The sequence below is a fragment of the Lactuca saligna genome, chromosome 3 (genome assembly GCF_052625555.1).
Source record: "Lactuca saligna cultivar CGN05327 chromosome 3, ASM5262555v1, whole genome shotgun sequence".
Taxonomy (NCBI): Eukaryota; Viridiplantae; Streptophyta; class Magnoliopsida; order Asterales; family Asteraceae; genus Lactuca; species Lactuca saligna.
In genome coordinates, this window is record NC_136419.1 from 34279119 (window position 1) to 34305997 (window position 26879).

Consider the following 26879-nt stretch of genomic DNA (forward strand, 5'->3'; position numbering starts at 1 on the left):
ATTTTTTGATTTTTCCATTTATTTTGCATTTTAAAATTATTTTTAGAATATGTACAGTGTAATATTCTATTTAGAATATTTCACGTATTTTTTAAAAAAAAATAACATTTTTTTATATTTTTTTTAGTTAATTCAAGTTCCGAAAATAATATTTAAAAAACATTTAGATTTTTCCATTTATTTTGCATTTTAAAATTATTTTTTAAAATATGTCAGTGTAATATTCTATTTAGAATATTTCATGTATTTTTCAAAAAAAAAAAAAAAAAGGATTTATTTTTTATTTTTTATTTTTTTTATTTAATTCAAGTTCCGAAAATAATATTTAAAAAAAGAATTTTTGGATTTTTCCATTTATTTTGCATTTTAAAATTATTTTTAGATTTGGTCTCACGGTCTCACAAAATTAGAATGGTCTCAAATGAACCTGAACATATATATATATATATATATATATATATATATATATATATATATATATATATATATATATACTTATTCTAATAAAAGAATAGTTTTAATCTCCTTTTGACATGTGGCATCATATTAAACCTCCTAGTTTTATTCTTCTTTACCATGTGTCACCATATTAGGCTTCATTATTAATACATGTCACTTATCGACCTATTAATTCTTAACTAGTTTATAACCTGTGGGAACCACCGTTATAAAATTAATCAAATGTTTATAGTATAAACTCAAAACTATTAATAAGTTAATTTAAATAAATTATTAATTTAAGAGATATTTTTTTATTAGTTATGTGAAATTATAATCATTGATTCAAATAAATATATAAAATTAATTTTTAATATATATTAAATATTTTTATTTGTGAATTAATGAAAACAATAATTTAAAATTTAAAATTTAAAATAGAATCACATTAATAAGGAGGTCTAATAAATTTAAAATGAAAAACTAATAGATTGACAAGTGGCAACACATTAATTAAAATGTCTAATATGGTGACACATGGCAAAAAAAGCTACTCTTTTATTAGTATAGAGATTTTAAATTTTAAATTTTAATTTTCACACTCTAATTACATTAATTTAATTACATTAGAATAAAAAATAAATTAAAATTAATACAAATTATAAAATGATATAATTTCACATATTTATTTAAATTAATGATTATAATTTTATATAACTAAAAAAATATCTCTTAATTAATAATTTATTTGAAAGAATTGATTGATAATTTTTAATTCTCACTATAATAGTTTACTTAATTTTGTAACCGTGGTTCCAACGGGTTATAAACTTATATATATATATATATATATATATATATATATATATATATATATATATATACCTTAAAAAACATTTACAAGATTTTGCTGAATTTTAAGAGGTACAAGCTTTTAAGCATCATATATAATAATTTTATGCATCGGAGAATAATAGGGTTCGCATGTACACCATATGAATATATCTCATAACTAAGGCATCTATAAATAAGGTATCTATAAAACATAATTTTAAGCATCATATATAATATATATACCTTCAAAACCAACTATTACCAAACAATATAGATATATCTCATAACTAAGGTATCTATAAAACATTACATCCCTACATACCCATCCCAACCGATTCTTACAAATCCTAGTCCACGATTATCAAGAAGAATCAAATCGCTTGATGAATCGTTTAGAGTAAGGGTTTAACTAAGCAATTAGGGTGTAAAGCCCCAAAAACAGTGATAAAAAATTTCATTAAAAGTTAACAAATAGTTTCATTCCTCAAATAATTCCATGTCAATCACAAATTACAATATCCAAAAACACCCGAGTACAAATTATCCAAATAGTGCGGAAATCATGATGGGAGGCTATTGTGTTATCATGCAGGGCCCTTCCCTTTCGCATCGAAAGTACCTCAACCCATAAACGTAAACTATAAGCACAAGGCTTAGTGAGTTTTCCAATGTACCACATACCAAACATACAACTGGGCCTAACCCTGAGGTATATCTAACCTAATATTCAATCATAGGCCTAGCCCTGGGGCCCAACCCTGGAGTTTCTTTCAACCCATCATATACTCATAGGCCCAACCCTAGGGTTTGCTTTAACCCAAACATTTCGTAATGGGCCCAACCCTATGATTTATTTCAACCCAAAGAGTCACAAAGCAGCTACCATCATACATACATAATTTATTGGGTCGGCATTAGTGCTTTTGACCCACAAGTACAATAAGAATACTCAACTCTAACTGAAGATAACTGAATCACACACTCGAGTTGTTGCTAACGCGACTCCTCACATTAATCAAAACCTAAAGACAATTGTAATTAGTAATCAGGGTTTAACCTATAATTAATGATCCAATTCATATTTTATCTTACCAAGGGTAAAAGACCATTTTGCCCTTCCTACTCATTACCCAAAAAGCAAGGCCTAAAACCCCTAACGATCCAAGGCCCAAAAATAGCCCAAGTGAGTTTTCTGGGAGTACACCCTACGTGCTCCATATTACACACAACGTACAACCCATTCTTGGAAGCTTTATGGAGAAACAACCTCCTACGTTTAGCGTACATAGGGTTACGCCCAACATACAATTCAAAAGTCCAATTTCTCTATTAAGGACTTAATGCTTTAAGACTTAACGTCTAAAATTCAGATCTAACCCTAATGAACATCTAAAATCATAAAGTTGCAACCTTTATGCCTTTCCATGGAAAAAGGGAGCTCAAAACCAAAATACTAACTTGTATTACCATCTAAAACTCCATAACTCTTGCATGAAAGAATATAAAGGACCAAGCTTGCATTTTTATGTCACCAAACACTCTAAAATGCCTGAAAGGACAAATCAAATGGTATGGAGTAGACTTTACTCATAAGACCAAGTTTTTTGGAACAAAAGGTCATAACTTGCAACCTAACAAGATCTAGCAAGGCAAGAATCAAGATTTGAGCTTTATACCTTCAGAAGATGCACAAAGATGGTTAGATGTTGGACCCCAAGAGTTTAAGTGCAACACCACAACTCCAAAGGTCTCCCTTCACCACCACGAACACTAAAATATCACTAAAAGGCTTTAAAACTCAAACCAAAGAGTTAGGGTTTCGAGATGGGGGTTAAGAGGGATGGAGGCTGGAAGTAAGGAAGGATTTAAGGACATGAAGTCCTTTAAAGAGGGTCCAAACCCTAAAATTAGGGTTTGAACCCCACACGAGTATGCTTTGTATACCTCCACGTACGCCTAACGTACAAGACAAAATTCGCGACCAACTTAAATGAGCTATACAAGGCGTAGCTCCAACTTACGCCATGCCTAGGGGGTGATGTCTGGTCTAGATTTAATGAGATGTTTAAAGTTGGATTCCCAAACAATATACTTTGTATGCTAAACAGGCCCTACCTCCGATATGATCTAACCTAGTTACTCCTTATCAGCTATAGATCAGTAGACACCGAGATTATTGAGGAATCTAGACTATCATTAGTCACAATGATTATAAGATTGAGACTTAATGGAATTCGTACCTAGGTCACATCGAAGAAACAACCAAAGTGTTAGGCGGAGCGTTGCCGAATTCACCAGTTATCCACTTTTAACAAGTGGGTGCATAGTTATTTTCATCTTACACATAAATATAGATTATTTAGATAATTAAGTTCTATGTGTGCCTATTATCTGTGATTGAGACCTTCTGTGTTAGTTAAAAATATATGAGCTAATTTTATTTAACCATATATGTAGTTTCATACTTATAATATATGGGGTAGTAGAGGGTAAAGAGAGATGAAAATAATGATGAGATGAAAGTAACTTATATTTATATTCATAACTGTTATTATGAATCTATAAATAAGATTTATTAGTAATTCCATGTCATAATATTGATTGATCTACTTACGGGGGTGATGTCTGGTCTAGATTTAATGAGATGTTTAAAGTTGGATTCCCAAACAATATACTTTCTATGCTAAACAGGCCCTACCTCCGATATGATCTAACCTGGTTGCTCCTTATTAGCTATAGATCAGTAGACACCGAGATTATTGAGGAATCTATACTATCATTAGTCACAATGATTATAAGATTGAGACTTAATGGAATTCGTACCTAGGTCACATCGAAGAAACAACCAAAGTGTTAGGCGGAGCGTTGCCGAATTCACCAGTTATCCACTTTTAACAAGTGGGTGCATAGTTATTTTCATCTTACACATAAATATGGATTATTTAGATAATTAAGTTCTATGTGTGCCTATTATCTGTGATTGAGATCTTCTGTGTTAGTTAAAAATATATGAGCTAATTTTATTTAACCATATATGTAGTTTCATACTTATAATATATGGGGTAGTAGAGGGTAAAGAGAGATGAAAACAATGATGAGAGGCTGAGACTTTATAGTACTACCAGACTAGTAACGTAGCCACCCAGTAGGGTATTGATGATGACCATAGACTATTCTAGACAAGTCAGGTTAAACATAGACATGCTTGTAGTCTGTAGATGTTTATAAGCCATACACGACCATGTTTACAACCTGTAGGTCTTAATCGATCATACATGGGCAATTTCACAACTTGTAGGTGTTACTAAACTATACATGGGCAAGTCCTCAATCTGTAAATGTTATAAACCACATACGGACAGGACTAGAACCTGCAGGTATGGGTGAATTATTCATGTAGGTATTCTGTTCACCTCATGGTTGTCTTATTAGTATATATTGTTATGGAATCCCCGAAGCAGCATTGTCTAGTTAGAGATCCTTTAGGATAGATCCCTTTAGATCATCTGCTTTATGATTAGGGAGTGAGAATAATGAGAATAGGTAATCGGGTTATTTTTTTGATGCGAAATATATAACTATAACAAATTAATTATAATATTGTGGTTTGAAAACCCTATGTACTCACCATGTTTTCCAACCTAACCGACTCGGTTTCTTTGTATCACAGATAGCAATTCAAAGATAATGATGTTTGGATCCAATTAGATATTGAGGAAATATAGGCCATGTGTTATAGGATGTTGTAAGGCCTGTAATGATTACATTCATGCTTATGTTTCTTGTATCATTTATGACATCCTAAGTTTTTTTTTTAATAATCAATGAAAGCATTTCTACGGAAATACTTTTTATGGAACAAATTCCGTAATTATAAATAAACTCTATTTTAAAATAAGCATAAATAAAATTCTATTTTTTGACCGTGGAAAATAGGGATGTCACATCCCAACCATCCTCTATGAATACTTCTATTTCTTCCAACTCATTTCACACCAACTTTCAAAACATCAAACATCTTTCAATTTCTCAAATTCAAAAATGACTTCTCCAAGGTAACAAAAAACCTCTAAAAGAAACAAGAAAAAAGCTTCGCACACTCCACAAAGCAGTTTTTCACATTCAATGTATCGACCTCAACCTGATGCACTCATCTACTCGCCACCAATTTGTTATTATCACACAAATGTTCCATATTATACATACAGATCAAACCAACCCCAATTCCAATCTCCATCCCACATTCCAACCCAATCCAAATTTCCACCCCAATTCTAAATTTCCAATCCCAACCCACTCCCAAACCTGATTTTAATGCGTTTGAAACATTTCAAGAAAATATCTTCCAATCTATTGAATTGGATTCAACTGAATCCAAAGATCCACCCTTCACTCAACCCGAACCCCAACCACACAACCCTTAAGCTGACAACAAGAAAAAGGGAGGGCTAACAACCAAAATTGGTCATCGGGTGAAGGAAAAGCATTAGCGGAAACATAGGTTGACACATCAGAGGATCCTATCCTTGGACTACCAAGATGGAGACACTTTTTATGTAAAGATGTGAAAATCTTTTATTAAGCGCATGAAGAGCCGTTCATATTGAACAAAAAATTAAATATATTCAAAATTGTAACGTCCCAAATTCTAGTATAAAAATTTTCATTTTTAAAGTAAGATAAACACCCATTTTTATAAAATTACATTAAGTCAAACCATTTATTCAAAAACCATAATTCAAAATTAGAGTTATAAAGAAAACGATGTAGAATCTTGAATCATAAAAATTATTTATGTGCGTGTGTACACTCCTGATAAGTAACTGAAAAACATTTAAATCTACAATTGTAAGCTAACTCTTAGTGAGCTGGCCCAAAATACCCCACACAACAATACATATACAATGCATGCATACCGGGCCCACAACGTAACATTGGATTGCCTCGAGCCCACAGTTAGAAGACTATATTGCTGCTGACCCACAATCAGAAGACCAAATTTCCGTGACCCACATCATAAGAAAGGATTGTCCCTGACCCATAGTCAGAAGACTGGATTGCCCCGACCCACAGTCATAAGACTAGATTGCCCCCGACCCACAGTCAGAAGATTGGATTGCACTGGTTTTGTTGGCCTACAACACAAAGCTATACCGCCTTAACCCCACTGCACCATATCAGCATATGAAATAGATAAACAATAATAAAAAAAAAATAAAGGTAATCAGATATATCTACTAATCTAATAGATCACTACAGTATACCACCATCCTACACACAAGGACACATGTTGCTGCAATTTACAATATATTGAGAAAAATCACCTGAGCTAACAGTAGAAGCTCAATAACATACTAAATAACCCGATTTACCTAAGGCCAAACCAAGACTATCCCTTAGTCAAATACTCACATCTACCAAAGTTTGACCAAAAGTCAAATTGGTCAAAAGTCAATTATCAAAGTTAAAGTCAAAATTCAACATCACTAACAATGCTTCTCACGTCGTAACCAACCACTGGTCACGTTATGGCCAATGAACTCAACCTCGAACCAAAACTCCAGATTTGAACAACTCAGTCGCAATCGAAAACCAACATCACGTCGTGATCAAGCCAGTCCAAAATAATCGGGAAAAACCACGTCGTAACTACAACAAAATGAGACAACTTAATGCATTCAGCCCTTAATCCTTTGAGCCATCCATTCCAACTTTCCAGAGGGCCTTCTTAATCCAAAAATCACCCTAAAAATCCAGCATGCATGACCAATGCATCTCTTGATCTCATATTAGGTCAAAATGATAAGGAATTGTAACCACAATAACATGAATGACTTCTAAACTTAGTCAAAATCAAGATCCAACAACCACAACCCTTAAGGGATCTCAAGGACCCATAAAGTTACCAACTTTATGGAATCCTTCCATCCAAACATCCATAACATGAAGGGAAATCGACAAAAAGCCTAGATCTAGAAGTTATCATCATAAAGTTTGGATCTTGGATCCTTAGAATGATCCAAAAATGGCTCAAACACCACTTGCCAAGAGATTCTTTACACCTTAAGGCCTTATTCATCCTTCCAAGGGCTCCAAAACACTAAGCACAAGCTTACAAATGAAGAGGAGAGCATTACGGTTTGCTTCAAGGCTCAAAAGGGGTGATGGAGGCTGGAAATAAAACCCTAAATCCAAGTTTAATGGCTTAAATCTGGAGGAAACTCTAAAAGATAATGGGCTTGGGATGCATCCATCATCACGACTTGACCATACTCATGTCACGTCGTGGCATGCTTCACGAATACGCGTTTCCCATTTTACTCGTTACGTCGTGACCTCCTTATGGTCATGTTGTGACACCCGATTTTCCCCAATAACCAAGTTTTTTACTCCTTAACACCCTAAACCGATCCATTATAGAAAAGGGTGTTACAAAAATGGAGCAATACAGTTAAATGAGCACATCCAAAGAATGTTGCAATTTGTAGAACAAAAAAAATCTTGAGTGAAAGCTAATGATGAAAAATGTTTCAAAATTATCCGAACGTCAACGTCGAGTCGTGGAGAAAGTGCAGGAGAAGCTTATGAGAAAATATGAGTTTGACAAGTAATATTAAATGTATTTAAGGCATGTTTTAAGTCTAGTTTTAAGTCAACTTTTAAATCTAAGTTCTAAGTATAGTATTAAATTAAATATCAAGTCAAGTTAACTAATATTTTAAATGTTGAAGATTTCTTTTTTATTTCAATGAAATGTTAGTTTTTATTAAAAAAAATAGTTTAATTAAAAAAAAACCAAAATCGATCTTGATCAACATTTTGAAAATGGTATATCATTTATGTTGTGTGGCCAAAATAACGTAACATCAAGTTTGAGGTAAAAACTAAATGTGACAGCATGATATGACATACACGATTTTCTCAAGCCTAATATGAAAAACCGATCCATTCAAAAAAAAACTGGGCAAAACATGTTATTTTCATCAAACTACATATCGAAGTCAATTTTATAAGTTACTCTAAAGGTTTTAATTGTCATACTTATTCATAAAAAATAATAAAATAATTAACGCCTAAAATATATGAGATTTCTTAGTATTTATTAATTCAGGCAAACATATACAAGTTTATTATTTATTTACCTTTGTATATACCATATACTTTTTTTAGTAAATGATAACAAGTTTGTTATACAGAAATGCTGGATTAATATTATTAAATAATAACTAATTCAATTACGCTTTATCTAGATATCTCAAACTTTATTTTATAATGTATTACTATCTATAAGTTTCATATTTGTTCTATTTATATAAAAAATGTTAAGTGTAACGGCACAATTCCGCGCGTGAGGTCTTGTACAAATTAACTTATTAAGTACAAGTAGAAATAAAGGATTCATATGCTTAAGTTATGTATCAAATGTCAATGGAAGGCCTCTTAATGTCAAAATAATTATCAGATCAATTTCTCTAGCTGCACAAAGAAATAGATTATTCGATATATTCATTGGTATGTAGATTAAACATAAAAAATGCTAGATAGATTATGCGTTCATATAACTACTATTGATATCATTATATTAACTGCTTTCAAAAAACAAGCATGTTGAACATATATAACATGCATTTAAAAATTGTTTTTAAGTATTATATAATCTTATAGCAATATAAAATGAAGTTTTTTTTTTTTTTTTTTAATTTCATATATTTTTATGTATTTAAGTGTAATACAAGAAATTTATATTTATTTTTTGCGAATTCTAAAACATTTTATATATTTTTATATAATGTTTTATAGAAATAAAAGATACATATGTAAAAGTAAAAACAAAGAAAACGATGTAAATAAGTAAAAAAGGGAATTAGATGTTAATAGTAATTATAAAGCATATGTAAAAGATGATACATTTACGGTTTTTATTAATATATACAGAGATAAGAATTTAAGGAGTGAATTTGAATTTGCATGTGTGTGTGCAGTTGGAGGCAGTGATTTCATTAAAAATATTGGTCCTCCACATGAGCAATGAGCAAGAGCAAGAAAAATCTTTTCAATTTGACCCTACATTAAAACTGCTACAGCGAAGGTAGTTCAGTTTCAGAGCCATTATACAGTCGTAGCACATGAAGTGTCCTGCAAGAGTAATGCCATTGCCACTGCCAGCATATAATTATCATACAATCCTTGTTGTCTGTCATATCCAACATACATACTTCAAACTTTATATATTATCCTTTCCCTTTTAGACGCTCATACCTGGACTTCATCATATTCAACTTAATTAATATTACTAGCTATCGCATGCATGTTTTGGTTCAGACAAAAGTTTTTTATTTTAAAAATATTCATGCAAATTAGAGGTCAGTTAATTAGTTGTTGATTGTCTGTTAGTCATAATTCTTGGTTTTGCATCAGAAAATATTAAAGAGAATACTGATCAAAGTATTTCGTACGATTGTGTACATTTGGAACTAAACCTAGATTATGTATTTAGGTTCCTGTCTGATTTCCAAATTGAAGGTCATTAGAGTTAAGAGTGAAATTTATACCACATCTCATCGAGTCCAGTTTGGACTTACGAATTACTGCGCGATCGAATTTGGTATGATTTCTGTTTGTGTAAGCTAACGTTCATGCAAGGTAAGATAGTAAGATGTATATACATTAGTTAATTACATCTATCATACAAACAACACATGTACAAATTTTATTGATGGCGTGTGTTTATAGAGCATCGTAAATTACACTGGAGAAAATCAAATTTTTTTATATATTTTTTTTATGTATTGATTAGAGATTGCAATTTGTGACCGGTTCGTTTTGGTCGATTCGGATTGACCCGAACAAATAAATATGGGCCAAACCCAAACACAAACGCAGCTTGATTAATTAATTTATCGTGTCAAGATGTTGGTGGAAAAGGACACACTATAACATGGGGTCATGGGCAACCGGAAAATTGATATATATCTTAATGAGTCAAATGTGTTCTCATGTCAAATTGGGCTGATGAATCCGATTTAATCTAGTAATTTGAAATTGATTTCCATCTTTAAAATATGGAGTTAAATAATTTAAATTAAATTAAAATTTTATTATAACCAACCAATTATAAAATTGGATCGGTTTCAAAAATTATTCAATATTTTGTAAATATAATTATGGTCGAAGTTTTTATTTATTTATTTATTTTTTTTTGGGGATAGACCTGCTAATATAATCTGCAAGAGAAAGAGAATCCCCCATTTTATCGATAATAAACGAATAATTTTCCCTTTAATAACTATAGTATTGTATTAAAATTATTTTACATCTTTTTAAATCATGGACGCCCCAATACATCCATAATCTTTTTATAAAATCAGAGATGAATCCATCCAGAATCGAAGTCTTGTCATTTGTGCATCACCAAACTACATAGGAAAGTTGTTACAAAACAAAGGGAGCCCAAGATAATTCTTTAATCCTCCAAAATATCAATAAATTTGTTTCTTCTAAGGTAAGGTTGTACCCTATTAGATTCCTTAAACTTGTCTCATAAGAAATGAAATTTTGTTTTTTTAATTTCACTTAAAACCATATATTATAGACATGAGCTTCCTTTTGTTTCCAATCCCATTGATCCAAATTCTCATTACCTTTGTTTTGGTAAATGTTTCCAATCCCATTGATCCAAAATTCTCATACCTTTGTTTTGGTAAAAAAAATAATAAACTAAGTTTGTAATCAAATTAGTAAGTGTGGTGAGATTTTTAAATAAAATATTTAGAATTGAAATGCTTAAGATCTTCAAATATGCCGAACATCTTGGTCGTGTCCAAGATCATGGGAAGAAAATAATGATATTTAGAAAGCTTTTTAATAAAGTTAATTTATTTCGAAACGCAAATCAATGTATCCGAAGTGTTTGAGATAAAAATAATGTTAAATGTTAGTGATTAGGGTTTAGACCCAAAATCTTTAGGGTTTAGCTATTAGGGTTTAAGTATTCTTTATTTATTTCTATGTAATTGTCTTTTTGAAAAAAAAATCAATCTATTATCTTACATGATATCAGAGTTCTATGTTAAACCTTACTACTAACCACAACCCGTAGTCGCCGCCCTCCACCTCCAACGACCTTCTCTGATAGTCGTCGGAGGTGTCTTTATTATGTTTGATATTTTTTCTCTTTCTTCTCTTTTACACCTAAATAATAAAATAGCCGCCAACACTAAACCAACTCTTTCATCGGCTTCTTCTACTGCATCGTATACTTCTGTCTCCTCTCCTCCACAGTTGACATCTTCTTTAGATCTCTTTTCTAATTCGGGCCCTTTTGATGTTGTTGTTGCTGTTTCTTCGCTCAGTGCAACCTCTATATGTACTCATCTCTTTCCCTAGCAACATTATAGTCGCCGATCTCACTGAAATTGGCTCCGTCTGCCACAACACGAGCCCTTTTTCTTTCTCGCTATCTTTCTCTAGACTCCACTATTGATTGGTGCATGATCGTCGTTGTTGTCACCCTTCTCTTCTTCTACAACAGATTCGTCTCTAGCTACTGCTTCTTCTTTCTTCTTCTCCGACAAGTAGTTGATGTTAGTCGCCGTCGTCAAAGACATACCACCGCCGCTGCCACTATCTTCATCTAGCTTTTATGTTTTTTCCCCTATTTAATCATCCCCTCTCGATCAAACTGTAGGGGAGGGGGGATGTTTGTAACACCATAAAATTTAAAACAAATTTTCGCATTTTTAAACACATTTGCCAAACACAATTATTAATAAAATCCCATTGTAACATATCTTTGTTTCACAAAATATTTCCTAAGATCAAAATACATAAATCCCATGCGTGTGTACAAATCATGTCAGCGCCTTCCCGCAATCATCACTGGTACCTGAAACACATAACACATAACACTGTAAGCATAAAGCTTAGTGAGTTCCCCAAAATACCATACATAACACATACTAGCCACTCGAGGCTATAACTCTGTGGGCCCGTGGGCCCTAACTCTGTGGACTCTCTGATCCTAGCTCTGTGAACCTTTCGCTTCTAACTCTGATATACTCATGGCATAAATCACATAGAAATAATGCAGTGCAACACATCACATAATAGCATACAGTAACTCTGTCACATGACTCTAATTGCCACTCAAGGTAAAGTATAGTGAGAAGACTCACCTCAGATGTCTCGGTAAATCTCTGACTCGGTAGAAATATGATCTAGCCTCCACCTAATCACATAAAGTAATATTCTCATAAATATAACTCTCAAGACTAGACTCAACCCTTTCTAGGCACCCTCATAAGGGTAAAAGACCATTTTACCCCTCATTTGGCTCAAAGGAACCTATTGTTGACCAAACCCTAAAAGTCAACCAAAGTCAACGGTCAAACTTTGACCCGACTCGTCGAGTACACTTGGGCAACTCGGCGAGTCTACACGTGTCCACTAACCCCCTAGTCTCGCTTGGCATGTCGATTCCCTCCCCTTGCTTGACGAGTCACACCTGGCATAAATCGCGGGGCTACCCCGACTCAACTCGCCGAGTCTCAAGATCAACTCGACGAGTTCCATCTTGAACTCCAGTCCTCAAATCCCTCTCTGACTTACTGAGTTATTCCCTCAACTCGGTGAGTCTACTCGCTGAGTGATTTACGGGAAACCCTAACCCTACTCGTCGAGTTTGATCTTTGGACTCGGCAAGTTCATGCCATGCAAAAACTCCATTGACCTCCTAAGGTCAGATCTGTTTCTTAAATCTATAGATCTAACCTTCCCAAGCATGATAATCACGTAAAGTTCAGACCTTGACACTCATATAACATCTAGATGGTCCTACTTGGTGATTTAGCCCCAAAAATAAACTCCTAAGATCATGGCTCCCAAAATAACCCATAAAGCTCCAAGGGTTAAGGTCTATGGACCTCTTTGAGTCCAGATCCAAAGCATAAACTCGAGAAGGGACCAATTGCTCGACATATCCATTCTCTAAAGGGGGTTAGAAAACCCTAACTCTAAGAATCAACACCAAAACTGAAGAATGTCTGAATAAATACCTCAAGATGAAGTCTCTGAACTGTGAAATCACCAAATCCACTCCTACTTCTGCCTCCTCTTGCCTTGGTCACCTCCTTTTTGCAATCACACCAACAAAATGATCAAAAGTGGCCTCTCCTCCCTCACAAATGCTCTAGATCTCTTAGGGTCTCTCTCTGGGGTTTGGTAGCCGCAAATGACGGCCCTAAGGGCCTTTAAATAGGTTCCAAACCCGGGAAATTAGGGCTTCATTAAACAGCATGGACTCACCGAGTCCACTCATGGACTCGCGGAGTCCGGTCATGAACCCGGATGAGAATCCGCGACCCTACTCGGCGTGTCCAAGCACCAACTCGCCGAGTCCCTCTATAAATTCCAAAATAAATGAATAAATAATATACCTGGGAATCCGGATGTTACAATGTTAGTGATTAGGGTTTAGGCCTAAGCCCTTTAGGGTTTAGCTATACTTTATTTATTCCTATGTAATTGTCTTTTGAATAAGAATCAATCCATTATCTTATATTAAAATCATAAATGAATGAATTTATACAATTAATCTTAAGATACTCAAAAGGTACCAAGATAGCATAAAATATTTTCGTAGTTTTAACTATAAAATTAGATAAACAATCATGTAATTATGAGAAAATATTGCAATCGATAAAAAAAAAGGTAAATAAGTAAAAACAAGTGTAAAAACACAATGATGTATAATGAAAGCCTTTTATCATTTTGGATCTCTGGCATAATATTTTATCGGGAGGTAATGAAATCATCTGCCTTAGAACTTATATTAATCAAAATGAAATTACAAGTGCTAGTTGATCGTGATGTAAGTGTAAGAGAGCTTAAGTGTTAAGAGAATGAAAGTGAGAGTAGAAGTGAGAATGTGTCAATGAATGATGATCAACTAGGCTTTATGTACATAGTTTTTCACCTAATCTATCCCTTTCACAAGGCTTTGGACCACATGTTTTTCACATGGTCTATCCCTTTCTAGTCAATCCACGGATACATACATAATATATTATAAGAAAATAAAGTTAGTCCTAATATATTGGCTAAATCCAAGATCTTGGACTTACCTGGGATATTAACATAAATCAAGATGTTTAAAAATTAGAAGTAATTTTTGTACTCATAACAATTTCCCCCAAAAAATCTTCAATCCAGGATCCATGGAGGTGAAGATTTCTCAGTTCAAAATTCATTCTACAGATAGTGATGTTACGTGGCACGTTTCTCCATAATTGACCCTATCCTATATGAAACTAAATTTTTTGAATGACCTAGATTATTGTAACAAACCTATTATAAATTTGAGTTGATCTTTTTCATTCAGCCATAGTCAGAAGGGTTCTTTCTTTATTTCTTTCAGGCTATTACCTCATTTTGCTTCCTATTGACTTTATTATGGACAAGAAGCATACTAGGTCCAAGGCTCCTGTTTATTGAGGACTTCATTGATTTGGGAATGTTTCCCTAAGATGAAAGTGAGATTAGCACCTTCTCTAATACCAATGTTGAGTTACTTTGATCATCAGATAAATTTCCTCTGTACATCATGTTAGGGTTCCTAAATCATTGTTGAGATCAGATTATATTTCCCCTACTTGGAACCATTTTTATGAATTTCCTTTGATATTGGTTTTTCATTCCCTTTTCCTCCTCTGAATTCAAAGTTTTTTGAAGACATCGGCTTTCTTATGCCCAAGTTATGTCACTTACTTGGTGTATCTTGTTTTGGATTCATCATCTAAATGAGTCTGAAGGTAGATATCTTGTACTATCCAAGATAGCAAGCATTTACAATCTTCAAACTTTTTGGTATTCTCATGATGTTCTTAAGATACAAACTTCAAGGCCTTACTTGGTTTTGATAAGTTCCCTAATTGATCATGACTCGAAGAAGATACATTTCTTTCTCAATGTTCCTTCTCTTGGCCATGATCTTTCTCCATCCAAAGATTTTGTGACAGAGGCTAAGGTTTTAGTTTTTTTGTTTCTCTATGTTTTCTTTAGAATCTTAACTTTCGACTTTATCATGGACAATTCCCAAATTAGATGAACTCTGTCCGGCTCGTGAAGATACAGAAGAGAAGATGTCGGGCGAAGCCCGACATCGGACATTAGTCCAAAAGCATATAAACACAGGTGAAGAAGAACCTGTGTAGCTTGAGCTTGAGGATCTAAGACATCACCATCATTTAGCACTCATTTGAGGTAAAAAGCTAAAAACTTTCCTCATAAATGTTTAGATCTCTTGTAATGGGGTTTTGGACCTTTTTGGTCCCAAGAATGGAGTTTTATGGTTCCAAATCCGTTTCTAGGCTTTGGGTTGCCACCCATAGTGCTATTTGAGTCCCAAAGACAAAAAAGTTACCATCTTGAAGGTCTTCATGTGGCCATGCATGAGAATTAGTCATTTATATGGAAGTAGGTTTCCATATTTCAAGTTTGGATCCATTTGGGGGTTTGTAAGCCACCAAGTAATCAAATTTAGTGGTTAAGACACTTTATGAGACTCAGATCTATGTTTGGAGCCTTAGGTCTTAAGGGGTTAATCTATTTTTGGATATTATGCCTTAACAGGGTAGTACGTTGGGCGTACAAGCCAGTACGCCCAACGTACAAGCCATGCAGCCTGTATGCTTAGCGTATAGAGGAGTACGCCCCACGTACTCACTAGATTTGGGCTATGCATCATTTGGGCCTCGGTTTGGGCCATTCCTTAGACTTTGCTATTTTGGGATATAGTGGGCCAATAGAAATTAGTTATATTGGGCTAAGAATATGTTTAGGCTTAAGGGAAGGCCCATTTGAGGAGTTAGGTCCAATTTAGCAAATTGGGCCATTGGTGGGCCACTAGTGGGCTTGGAAAGGCTATAAAGATTTGGGCCTTTTGTGTTATGGATTTAGGCCTAGGTCATGGACTAGATTAGATCAGGAGTAAATGGTCATTTTACCCTTAGAAGAATATTGGGTTTTAACTAAATGTTATTATGTACTAATAGCTCGGGGAGTCGTCAGGGCAGCCGCTAGAGATTTCTTACCATGAGATTTTGCATTCAGCTTTGCGAGGTGAGTTTCCTCCTGGTTTGAACGGGTCGAAGGCACCAATACCGGACCGTGTATGTTATGTGTGCAGATTAGTAGCTAAGTGTGGGCAGGCTCGTATCTTAGCATTATATGAGTATGGATATGAATGGATTGGTAGATTTGGTTATACTTGTTGTCTGTGTGATACTTGTATGTGTTTCTTAGTTAGCTAAGTGTGGGCGGGGCCTGAATCTCACTATTAGCTGAGTGTGGGCAGGGCCCGAATCTCCTAGTTAGTCGAGTGTTGGCGGGGAACGTATCTCCTAGATAGCTGAGTGTGGGCGAGGCCCATATCTCACTAAGTGTGGGCAGGGCCTGTATTGTATATGGCATGGCCCATTAGCCGAGTGTAGGTGAGGCCCGTGTCTCCTTGAGTGTGGGCAGGGCCCATATCTCCTAGTTGCATGTTATGTGTATGGTATGTGGTAGTTTAGGGTGACTCACTAAGCTTTGTGCTTACATTTTTCAATTTTGGTTTCAGGTACTTCCGGTAGCAAAGGGAAGAGCTCGGGATGACTGCATTGCACACACTATGATGTTTTAGCCTGGGATGTTTACTCTAATATATTTGATAGATGTTTTTTTATTAATATACCGTTAATGATGATGTGATGATTTTGAAAACTATGGTTTTATTTAATAATTAAAAATGATATTTTTGGTCATGATTTTTGGGATGTTTTAGCTCGAGATGACTGCATCGCACACACCATTGGGATTCTGCACATGATGTACTTTGATTTATGACAATTGATACATTGGTTTTTATTTGAGATGATTGGATACTATTGAAATCACTGTTTTATTTATTATTAAAAACAAAATTTTTGGGACCATATTTTGGATGTTACAACGTAGTTGAATCCAAGTGGGGGAGAACCGTTTCGATTAATGAGAATGATTTCAGACATGTGACGAGGAGAACTTCCATACCCTCGAAAAGATGAGAACCAGTTATGATCGTAGTATGGACTAAGGTTTGGTCAAGGAATGAGGGTTCGGGTTACCTTGCGTATCAACAGTGGTGCATGGCGGATATGTAATTAGGTTCAAGTTGAGGGTGTGTTAGAGCCTCTTTACCTATTATTGTCTGATTAAGGCTTTAGGGTTCGAAGCATAACCCACACACCTGACTAAAGTGTGGTCGGATAAAGTCTTGACTCCTAATTGATTATGGTGTGATATGGTAGATGGTGGCAAGGCCATGGGTTTGGTCCATTGCTATCATGGAAGTGATGTAAGACTATGACGTGGCTATAGTATTCACTAGATTGGCAAGTAACAGTAGAAGTGCTGTAAAACTACGGGGTGACTATAGCATTCACTACATTGGCAGACAATGATAGAAGTGTTGTAAGATTACAGGGTGGCCATAACATTCAATGGTATCAACGCGTATGTTCTATGTGATCTTGCACACAGTTGAATAAGATTAAAAACCCTTTTTTGGTGATTTTTGATTTGGGCAAGGATTTCAAAAACCCTAGTGTCCTTGTTTTTCGAAAACTGCTAGGGTTTAGGTAAGGTTTCCTTGTTTTGATAATTATTAGTTTTAAATGCCTTAAATTGGATAATTATAAATTTGGTAAATTCCAAACCCATATTTTTGAAATTAGAGGGTATTGGATTAGGATTAAAATTTATTTGATTAATTATTTAAATGTTAAATAAATTGTTGAATCCTTATTGGTTTAATTTAAAGTGAATTAATTTTTTATTTATTCCGAATTTGTAATTAAACTTCAATTTTTTGAAAAAGTTTTAAAATACACATTACATATATAATATTAAAAGTTAATTACTATATGTATTAGACTAAGTCAGCCAGATCTCTAGTATCTTCATTCACGAAGTTGAACTATAAAGGGGTATAAGGAAACTGCCTATAAAATGGTAGTTAACTAGGTGTTCACTCTCACCCACCATTTCCTTGTTTGGTGGAGGGTCATTAGCAGAACAGATCTGATAGGACATTAACTTCATTAAAAGTGTAATGTGAAAAGTATGTTAATCCATAAAATTTCACATTATACTTTATAGTAGTTAGTTGCGCGCATGTGGTTAACCGACACACTAATAGTGACTATAAAGAGTAGTAATGGGAATCTCGGAAATTATCATTTATTAATGGAGCATGTGTGGTTAAGCGACACATTAAAATGAGATGATAAATGAAATTGAGAGTGTCAAACATATTTGTATGGTTATTCACATCTTGTTTCTGATCCTCGGTATCACAGTCACAAATAGTAGAGCATAATTTGAGATTAAAGATGTCATTGATAGATTCAACGAATCTCAAAAGGTCTAGGAATTTCATAGTTTAAAATTTGTGAATTGCTTTTACTGACCTTCATAAATTCGCAATAAGATTACGACATCCCTCTTCTTATTTATGAATTGAGATTTTGGGTCCTAGCCTTAATCATTTATTATGGGTTAAATATCAAGGATAATTGTCATCTAATTAAACTTACCTTCTTTCTCTATAGATGTCTACTCCTGTTGATGCTTCTGATCCATCATCTTCTACCCACCACTTGGGGTTTTCCCTACTCTCCATCGTATCCAACTATAATGATTGGATGCACAACATCAGAATGGCTCTTCGATTCGAGGGAAAAGAATATGTCCTTGAAGAAAAACTCATTGAAGTTGATGGAGCCACTGCTACACTTGAACAATTAGCCTCCTACAGAAAACACTACAACAGTGTGACAAAAGTTGCTTGCATCATGGTCGCCACAATGACTCCTGAATTAAAAAGGTTCTATGAGGACTATTAACCATTTGAGATGAACAATGACCTTGTGGAAAAGTACCACAAGAGAGCTCGTCAAGATAAATTTGAAGTGTTCAAGTCCTTCATGTCTTGCAAGATGAAAGAGGGAGAGTATATCTGCAACCACGTGCATAGAATGCAAAGATATTTGGAGCGCCTGGTTAAGATCAATGTGGAATTTGACGAGGAGTTGGCCATTGACATTGTCTTAAACTACTTGCCAAGTTGTTATGATCATTTTATATTAGCTTATCATTTGAACAACGCAGAAACTACATTGGACCAACTCCACAACTTGCTACAGACAACTGAGTCAGGATTAAAGGGGAAGAATTCGACCCCTCCTACTAATGTTCCCATTCTCACCATTCATAAAGGCAAAGGAAAGAAAAGGAATGTTGTTCCTAAAGGCAGATAAAAGAACAAGGCACAAGCTAGGTCATCAAGAAATGGGCCAAAGGCGAAGCCCAAATTAGACATTCCAGTTGTTAGTCACCCCAAAGAGGTCACTTGTTACTATTGCAATGACAAGGTTCATTGGAAGAGGAGTTCCCCAAATACTTGCAAGACATCAAGGATGGAAAGGTGAAGCCATCCTCAGCAGTTATATACACTATTCAAACTAACAAATCATCATCTACTCATTCTTGGGTCCTTGATACAGGATGTGATTTTCACATTTTTTCTGATTTGTTAGGGTTGAAAGAAAGTGAGGAGGTGGATCATGCAACGATGAATCTAATCATGGGAAATATGTGATCTTCTCCTGTTACTAAGATTGGGACTTATCAACTTGTACTTAGTAGTGATGTTAGGATAAGTTTAATTGATTTTTGTTACTCGTCAAAAATGACACAAAACATTATTTCATTTCATGTACTGTGTAGACAAGGTTTTCACTACTCTTTTGATGATTTAAATGGTTCAATTCTAGTTTATAAAAATGGTGTTTCTATATTTGAAGCTTTACCATGTAATGGTGTGTATGAAACTGCGACTTGTGTTGATATCTTAGGCATTAATGTATTTCACATTGATTCGTCTAATGGATTAGACAAGGAATGCTTGTGACATTGTCGTCTTGGGCACATTAACAAAAAACACATCGCCCAACTCCAAAAGGTTGGAGTCTTGGAATCATTTGGCCTAATTCCAAATGATGGATGTGGATCTTGTCTTTTGGGCAAGATGACAAAATCACATTTCACTGGATATTGTGAAAGAGATGAAGGATTGTTGGATCTCATACACACAGACATGTGTGGGCCCTTCAAATCCACCACTAGAGATGCTAATTGGTTTTATGCAACATTTCTAATCACATAATAACATACATTGGGAAATAGTTATCCCGAACTCTTCCCCTTACTAGCGGAAGTACCTGAAACCAAAACTGAAAACTATAAGCACGAAGCTTAGTGAGTCTCACCAAACTACCACATACCATACACATAATCACATAATAACATACATTGGGCCTTGCCCACTACATCGGGCCCCACCCGACATCAGACGAATATGATATCGGGCCCCGCCCGACATCTGGCCTGCTCGGAAACAGACCGAAGTCCGGTATACATATAACATATCATCAAGCATATAACATAAACACATAACATAAACATATAAACATTCCTCGGGATTTCCTCGGCATCAGACCGAAGTCCGGAACACATAACAAACACATGCAAGAATCACGAAGACACCAAGCATACAAATATTCCTCGGGCTTGCTCCGTCATCGAACCAAATTCCAGAAACATATAAGCTACATTGGGCTAGCCCCAACATCGGACCCAAGTCTGGTATAAGCTAACATACATAAACGGGCCGACATTGGTGCCTTAGACCCATTCCTACCGGAGGAAAACTCACCTCTCAAGCTGGCTGCTGAAAACTCGTGTGAGGGAATCTCTTATGGCTGCTCCAACGACTCCCCGAATATCATTATCACAATAAACACTTAGTCAAAAAATGAGAATCCTTTTAAGGGTAAAATAACCATTTTACCCCTGATCTAATTTGGACCATAACCTAGGCCCAATTCCTTCTAATCTTTCCAAACTCACTAATGGCCCAATTTTCTAAATTGGGCCCGACTCCTCAAATGGGCCTTCCCTTAAGCCCAAACATGTCCTTGGTCCATTATCTTACTTCTGATGGACCATTTCAGCCTAACATCTGCTAAGCCCAAAGATGGTCTAAACCGAGGCCCAAATGTCGCAAAGCCCAAAATCTAATAGTATGTTGAGCGTACTCCTCTATACGCTATCCGTATAGCTTGCATGGCTTGTACGCTGTGTGTACTAGTGTGTATGCCCAATGTACTACTTTGTTAAGCCTTTTTCTTCAAAACTACTTAATCCCTTAAGACACTAAGTCCATATTACAGATATGAGTCCAATAACCTGTCTTAACTCATAAAGTTGATTACTTGGTGGCTTGCAACCCACCAAGTGAGACCAAACTTGGAATATAGCAACTAAATTCATGGAAATGACTCCAAAATCATGCATGGTCATAAAAGCACCTTAAAGATCAAGACTTTACTGCTTATGGGACATGAATATCACTGAGAGTGGCACCTCTTGGCCTAGAAACGAACTTGAGTCATAAAGGTCCATTCTTGAAACTAAAAAGACCCAATAACAACACTAAACTAGATCTAAGTATTCAAAAAGAAAGTTGAAAGCTTTATACCTCCGGTAAGTCCCAAAAGCTGGTGTTATCCTGGATCTATGAGATCAAGATACTCAAGTTCATCTTCACTAGCTTCTTATTCCTTCTTTCAAGCTTCTAAGATCCAAACAAGCTTCACAAGGCCAAAACACACACAAGAATGAGAAAGGGAGGCTATCTAGGGTTTCTGAGGATGAGGGGCTGGTAAGGAGGCTAGGGTTTAAGTCATAATGTGGTATTTATATGGCTTAAACCCTAAAAATTAGGGCTTGGAATCTGCTCACGTACACTGCGCGTATTCCTTGGTATGCTGCGCGTACGTGCATGCGTCCCCCACATACAATGCTTCTCTACACCCCACGTACCCCAAGGCTACGCCCAACGTATGTCTTATGGGCAGCCCAAGTCTTCAGCTACTCACTAAAGGTCCACTCAATTTGTCCTTCTATTAACACTTAGCCCAACAATTAATTAAGAAATATTTAATAATTATTACCTCAAGTGACGGTCGTTACATAAATACCCGAAAATTAGGGTTTTGATGTATCAGGTGCTCCTCACATCGTGAGCACTTCATGCTCACAACGTGAGCCTTAAATGAGCTTGGTCGACAAGTCAACGATCACTCACCCGAACTACTCCAACTTCAAACGACCATAACTACTTCGTTTTAACTCTGTTTTTGACGTTCTTTATATCCACAAAAAGGTGTTGAGAATCTCTACACAACTATCAACATCTCCTCACCTCAAAACCTTTCGAACGAAAATTCAAAATTCATAAAGAGCTCGAACTACCACTTTACCAATATACCCCTTGGCTCCAAGATACAACCCAAACTCCTGGATCACCTCAATTACATTATCCGTACCTAAATAGGTCTAGAACTATCTTTTCCAAAGGCCCTAAGCCTTAGTATAACCTATCTTTAGGCCATAGTCCCGAATTAGGAAAGCGATTTGGAACAGGGCGTTGCACGGTTCCAAGGAGAAGAGCTTGGGATAAGTGAATTGCACACACCACGTGGATTCCGCATTTGATATTACACCCTGATTTTATGATATTTGATACATTTGTTTTATTTGGGATGTATGGTTGATGATTGGAATATTGTTTTACTTAAACTAAAAATGAAAACTTTTTATTATATTTTTGGGACGTTACAGACTCCTGGAGAATTGGAAAATGCCACTTCTTTTTTGAAAGAAAACTTTGAAATAAATGATCTTGGTAAAACAATTTTTTGTTTGGGTCTTCACATATAACACACCAAAAATGGAGTTTTTGTATATCAATCCAATTATTTATAAAAGGTGGTTAAATGGTTTTATATGGATAACTCATATCCATTGAGTAACCCAATGGTAGTAAGGCATTTAGATGCCAAAAGGACCAATTTCAGCCTTGTTAAAAACATGAAAAACTTCTTGGTCCCGAATTACCATATCTTAGTGTTGTTGGTGCACTAATGTATCTTGCTAATAATATGAGACTTGATATATCTTTTGTTGTAAACTTATTAGCAATATACAGTTGTTGCCCAATAAGAAGACACTGGAATAGAGTCAAACACATTCTTTGATATCTTCGAGGTACTATAGATATGGGCTTATACTATTCAAATTCATCAAATGCAGAGTTAATTGGTTATGCAGATGTTAGATATTTGTCTGATCCACACAAAGCTTGATCCCAAACAGGTTATTTATTCACTTGTGGAGGTACCGCAATTTCTTGGCGTTCTATTAAAAAAAACTTTAGTTGTTGCTTCTTCTAACCATGTAGGGATTATAGCAATTATGAGGCAAGCCGTGAATATATTTGGTTAAGAAATTTAACTCATCACATTCGTGAAATTGTGGTCTAAGTTCTAAAAGGGACGTTCCAGCCATACTATATGAAGATAATGCGGCTTGTATAGCCCAATTCAAGGAAGGGTTTATCAAAGGAGATAGAACCAAACATATATCACCAAAGTTTTTTTTTTACTCATGATCTTCAAAAATAGCATGGTATCAACATCCAGAAAATTCAATCAACAACTTGGCAGATTTGTTCACTGAAGTGCTTCCTACATCCAAATTTAAAAACATGGTACGAAACATTGGAATGTGATACTTTAAGGAAATCAAGTGATGTGATGATCAGGGGGAGTTAGAAACATATTGTATTCTTTTCGTTAGCTATGTTTTTCCCACTGAGGTTTCTTAGCAAGGTTTTTAACGAGGCAAGTGTTCCCAATATCTATTATTAACTATGTACTCTTTTTCCTTAATAAAGAGTTTTTTCCCATGAGATTTACCAATTAAGGTTTTAATGAGGCATGATACAATCGTCATTCAAGGGAGAGTATTATGAAATATTAGTTTGTGAATGACCATTGGATTCTCATTTCTCCAATAACTTCTCATTATTATTCAGCATTAGTAACAACCATTTCAATGTGTTTTATGAATGCAATAATGCATCATCATAATGTGTGTTCATATTATAACTCATCTTTCATATTATTTTGATAGTATAAATAGTGAGTCATATGTATTAGAAACTTGATGACTTCATCACAAGTATGAAAATAAAAGTTCTCTCCACTCTCATGTTTTTTATTACTCTATAACTTATCTTGTGATTTAATCATATGTTATAACAATTCTATAATTGTTTTGTTATTGGATGTTTTTTTACATATAATAAAACATTTATAGTGCTCATATGTTTATGTCTTTAAAATATTTATAGTGCTCATATGTTTGTCTTTAAAGTTGTTTTATTAACATTGTAACACATAAAAAATGATTCTTTTAATTATTGTCTTGTCACAATCTGTATCCAAATATTGGTATATATATATATATATATATATATATATATATATATATATATATATATATATATATATATATATATATATATATATATATATATAATGAGTGTTTACTCATTGTATGGACCTGATAATGCATTGCTTTAATGAGAACTACATTATGATGTCTTAAGTTACTATTTTATTTTCCTTGTAATGTACCTTCCATATCATCTATTCTTAACAAATATTGACTTGAAAAGTGTTTGGTTCCTAAAGTTTTATATGGTTCCTCATCTGAAAATCAAAGATTATAATGTTAAAGTCATAATAACAAACGATAATTACTTTTAACTATGGTAACTAAGTGATTTATTCTTTTTATGTGTTATGTTAATTTTTACATGTTTTATATGATAGAAAATTGTTCGTAAGTTGAATCAATACAATGAGAAATTATATAAAGCTCATCTGGAATTAAGTAATTAAGTTTCATAATTCTTCCTGCAACAACTACTTAGTTTGTTATTTTTATGTTTTGAGTGCTACTAGTACAATATTTAGAGTTATTAACAACTTTGAATGCATTTATGTTTTAAATATTGAGAATCACTACAACGAACAAGGTTTATACCAATGACTTTTTCAACACCTATGATGACGACATGTCATCGGTAAGACCTATACCGACGACTTGTCGACCCTACAAAGTCGTCGGTATAGCTCCGTCGGTAAAAGTCAAAAATATCGTCGGTATAGATATCGTTGGTACAAATGCACGTATGCTGACGACTTGTCGTCTATAAGGGATCGTTGGGAAAGATTTTCGAGGTAAAAAAAAAAAGTTTTATTATAAATCTATACCGATGACATGTCGTCGCGAAAAGTTTCCAACAATTTTTACAGATAAACCTATACCGACGACATGTCGTCAGTATAAGATTTTTTTTTATAAATATTTTTCACAGATTTGTTATGTTCTTCATGTGATGGTCGGATCTGATGGTGGTCTTCCGGTAGTGGCTGGTGGGCACTGGAAAAACAGAAAATAAGAAAACAAAAGAAAACCCCCAAAAATCAAAAAACCCACAACCTTATATGTTGTAGCAAAAAAGATAAGATGGAAGGAGTGAGGTAGTCGACAATAGTGGTGAAGGAAAGACAGTGGTGAACTGGTGAAGGGTGGAGGGTGGTTCACGGCCAGCAACAGATAACCCCCCCCCCCCCCCCCCCCCAAATTTGGAGTTAAAAACTTAAGTAATCATAAACAATCAAGAAAACAAGGGCCAAATATTTACCTATATCTCGTTGCCGATGAAGATGATGCAAAATCGCCGATCAGCCTGAGAGAGAAAGAGTGTATCATTCACTGCAACTGAACAATGAACGATGCATTGATACCTTCTTCTGTAAGGGTAAAATCTTATGCCGACGACATGTCGTCCGTATAGGGTTCAAATAACGACGTCGTTTTTTCTTTTGTTTTTGTTAAAAGAAATTAAAATTTTCACACGGATCGCCACGTTGGATTCTTACCCTATATCGACGACTTGTCGTCGGTATAGAGTTTCAGAAAACTATGTCGTTTCGGTTTTCTACAAAATCGAATAAAAATAAATAAAAATTCAACTTGTCGTACCCTATACCAACGACTTGTCGTCGGCAGATGACCGCGAAAATTTTTGTCTTTCGCGCCTACGTTGTCCCAACGACTTGTCGTCGGGATACCTTTTAAAGTCAAATGGATCTGGTCAAAGTAGTGAAACGTTTTGTCGACAACGTGTCGTCGGCAGAACCCACCTTTTAGCGACGACTTTTGTCGTCAGGATACGTGTCGTCGCGATAGCCTATTATTCTTGTAGTGAATATTGTTGTTAGACAAGTTGATTTTTATTTTAAATAATGATATTGTGTTTTCCAATATTATTGTTATGGTTTTTTTTCATTATTTTATATTCCTATTAAATAAATTAAAAGAATGGAAAATACATTTATTTTTAGCAAGTATCTAGTTGCAAAAAAAAAATCAATAAAACCAAATAAAAATCTATAATAGCATAAAAAATATGCTTTTAAAACCCAAAAATATTGCGGCGATAAAACCAAAAGTATCTAACACTTTTAATGCTGCTAATTATCTAGCAACACTTTTTAATGTTTTAGTGGCAACACTTTTAATGCTGCTAATTATCTAGTAACACTTTTTTG

General features: G+C 34.6%; 1 protein-coding gene across 1 annotated transcript; it reads left to right on the plus strand.

The window, feature by feature from the left end:
- The first annotated feature begins 19202 nt into the window (after positions 1–19202).
- On the plus strand, positions 19203–19607 carry LOC145035344 (uncharacterized). Its single transcript, XM_078983898.1, has one exon. It carries the CDS (start codon positions 19203–19205, stop codon positions 19605–19607), a length of 405 nt encoding a protein of 134 aa, XP_078840024.1.
- The last annotated feature ends 7272 nt before the right edge of the window (positions 19608–26879 follow it).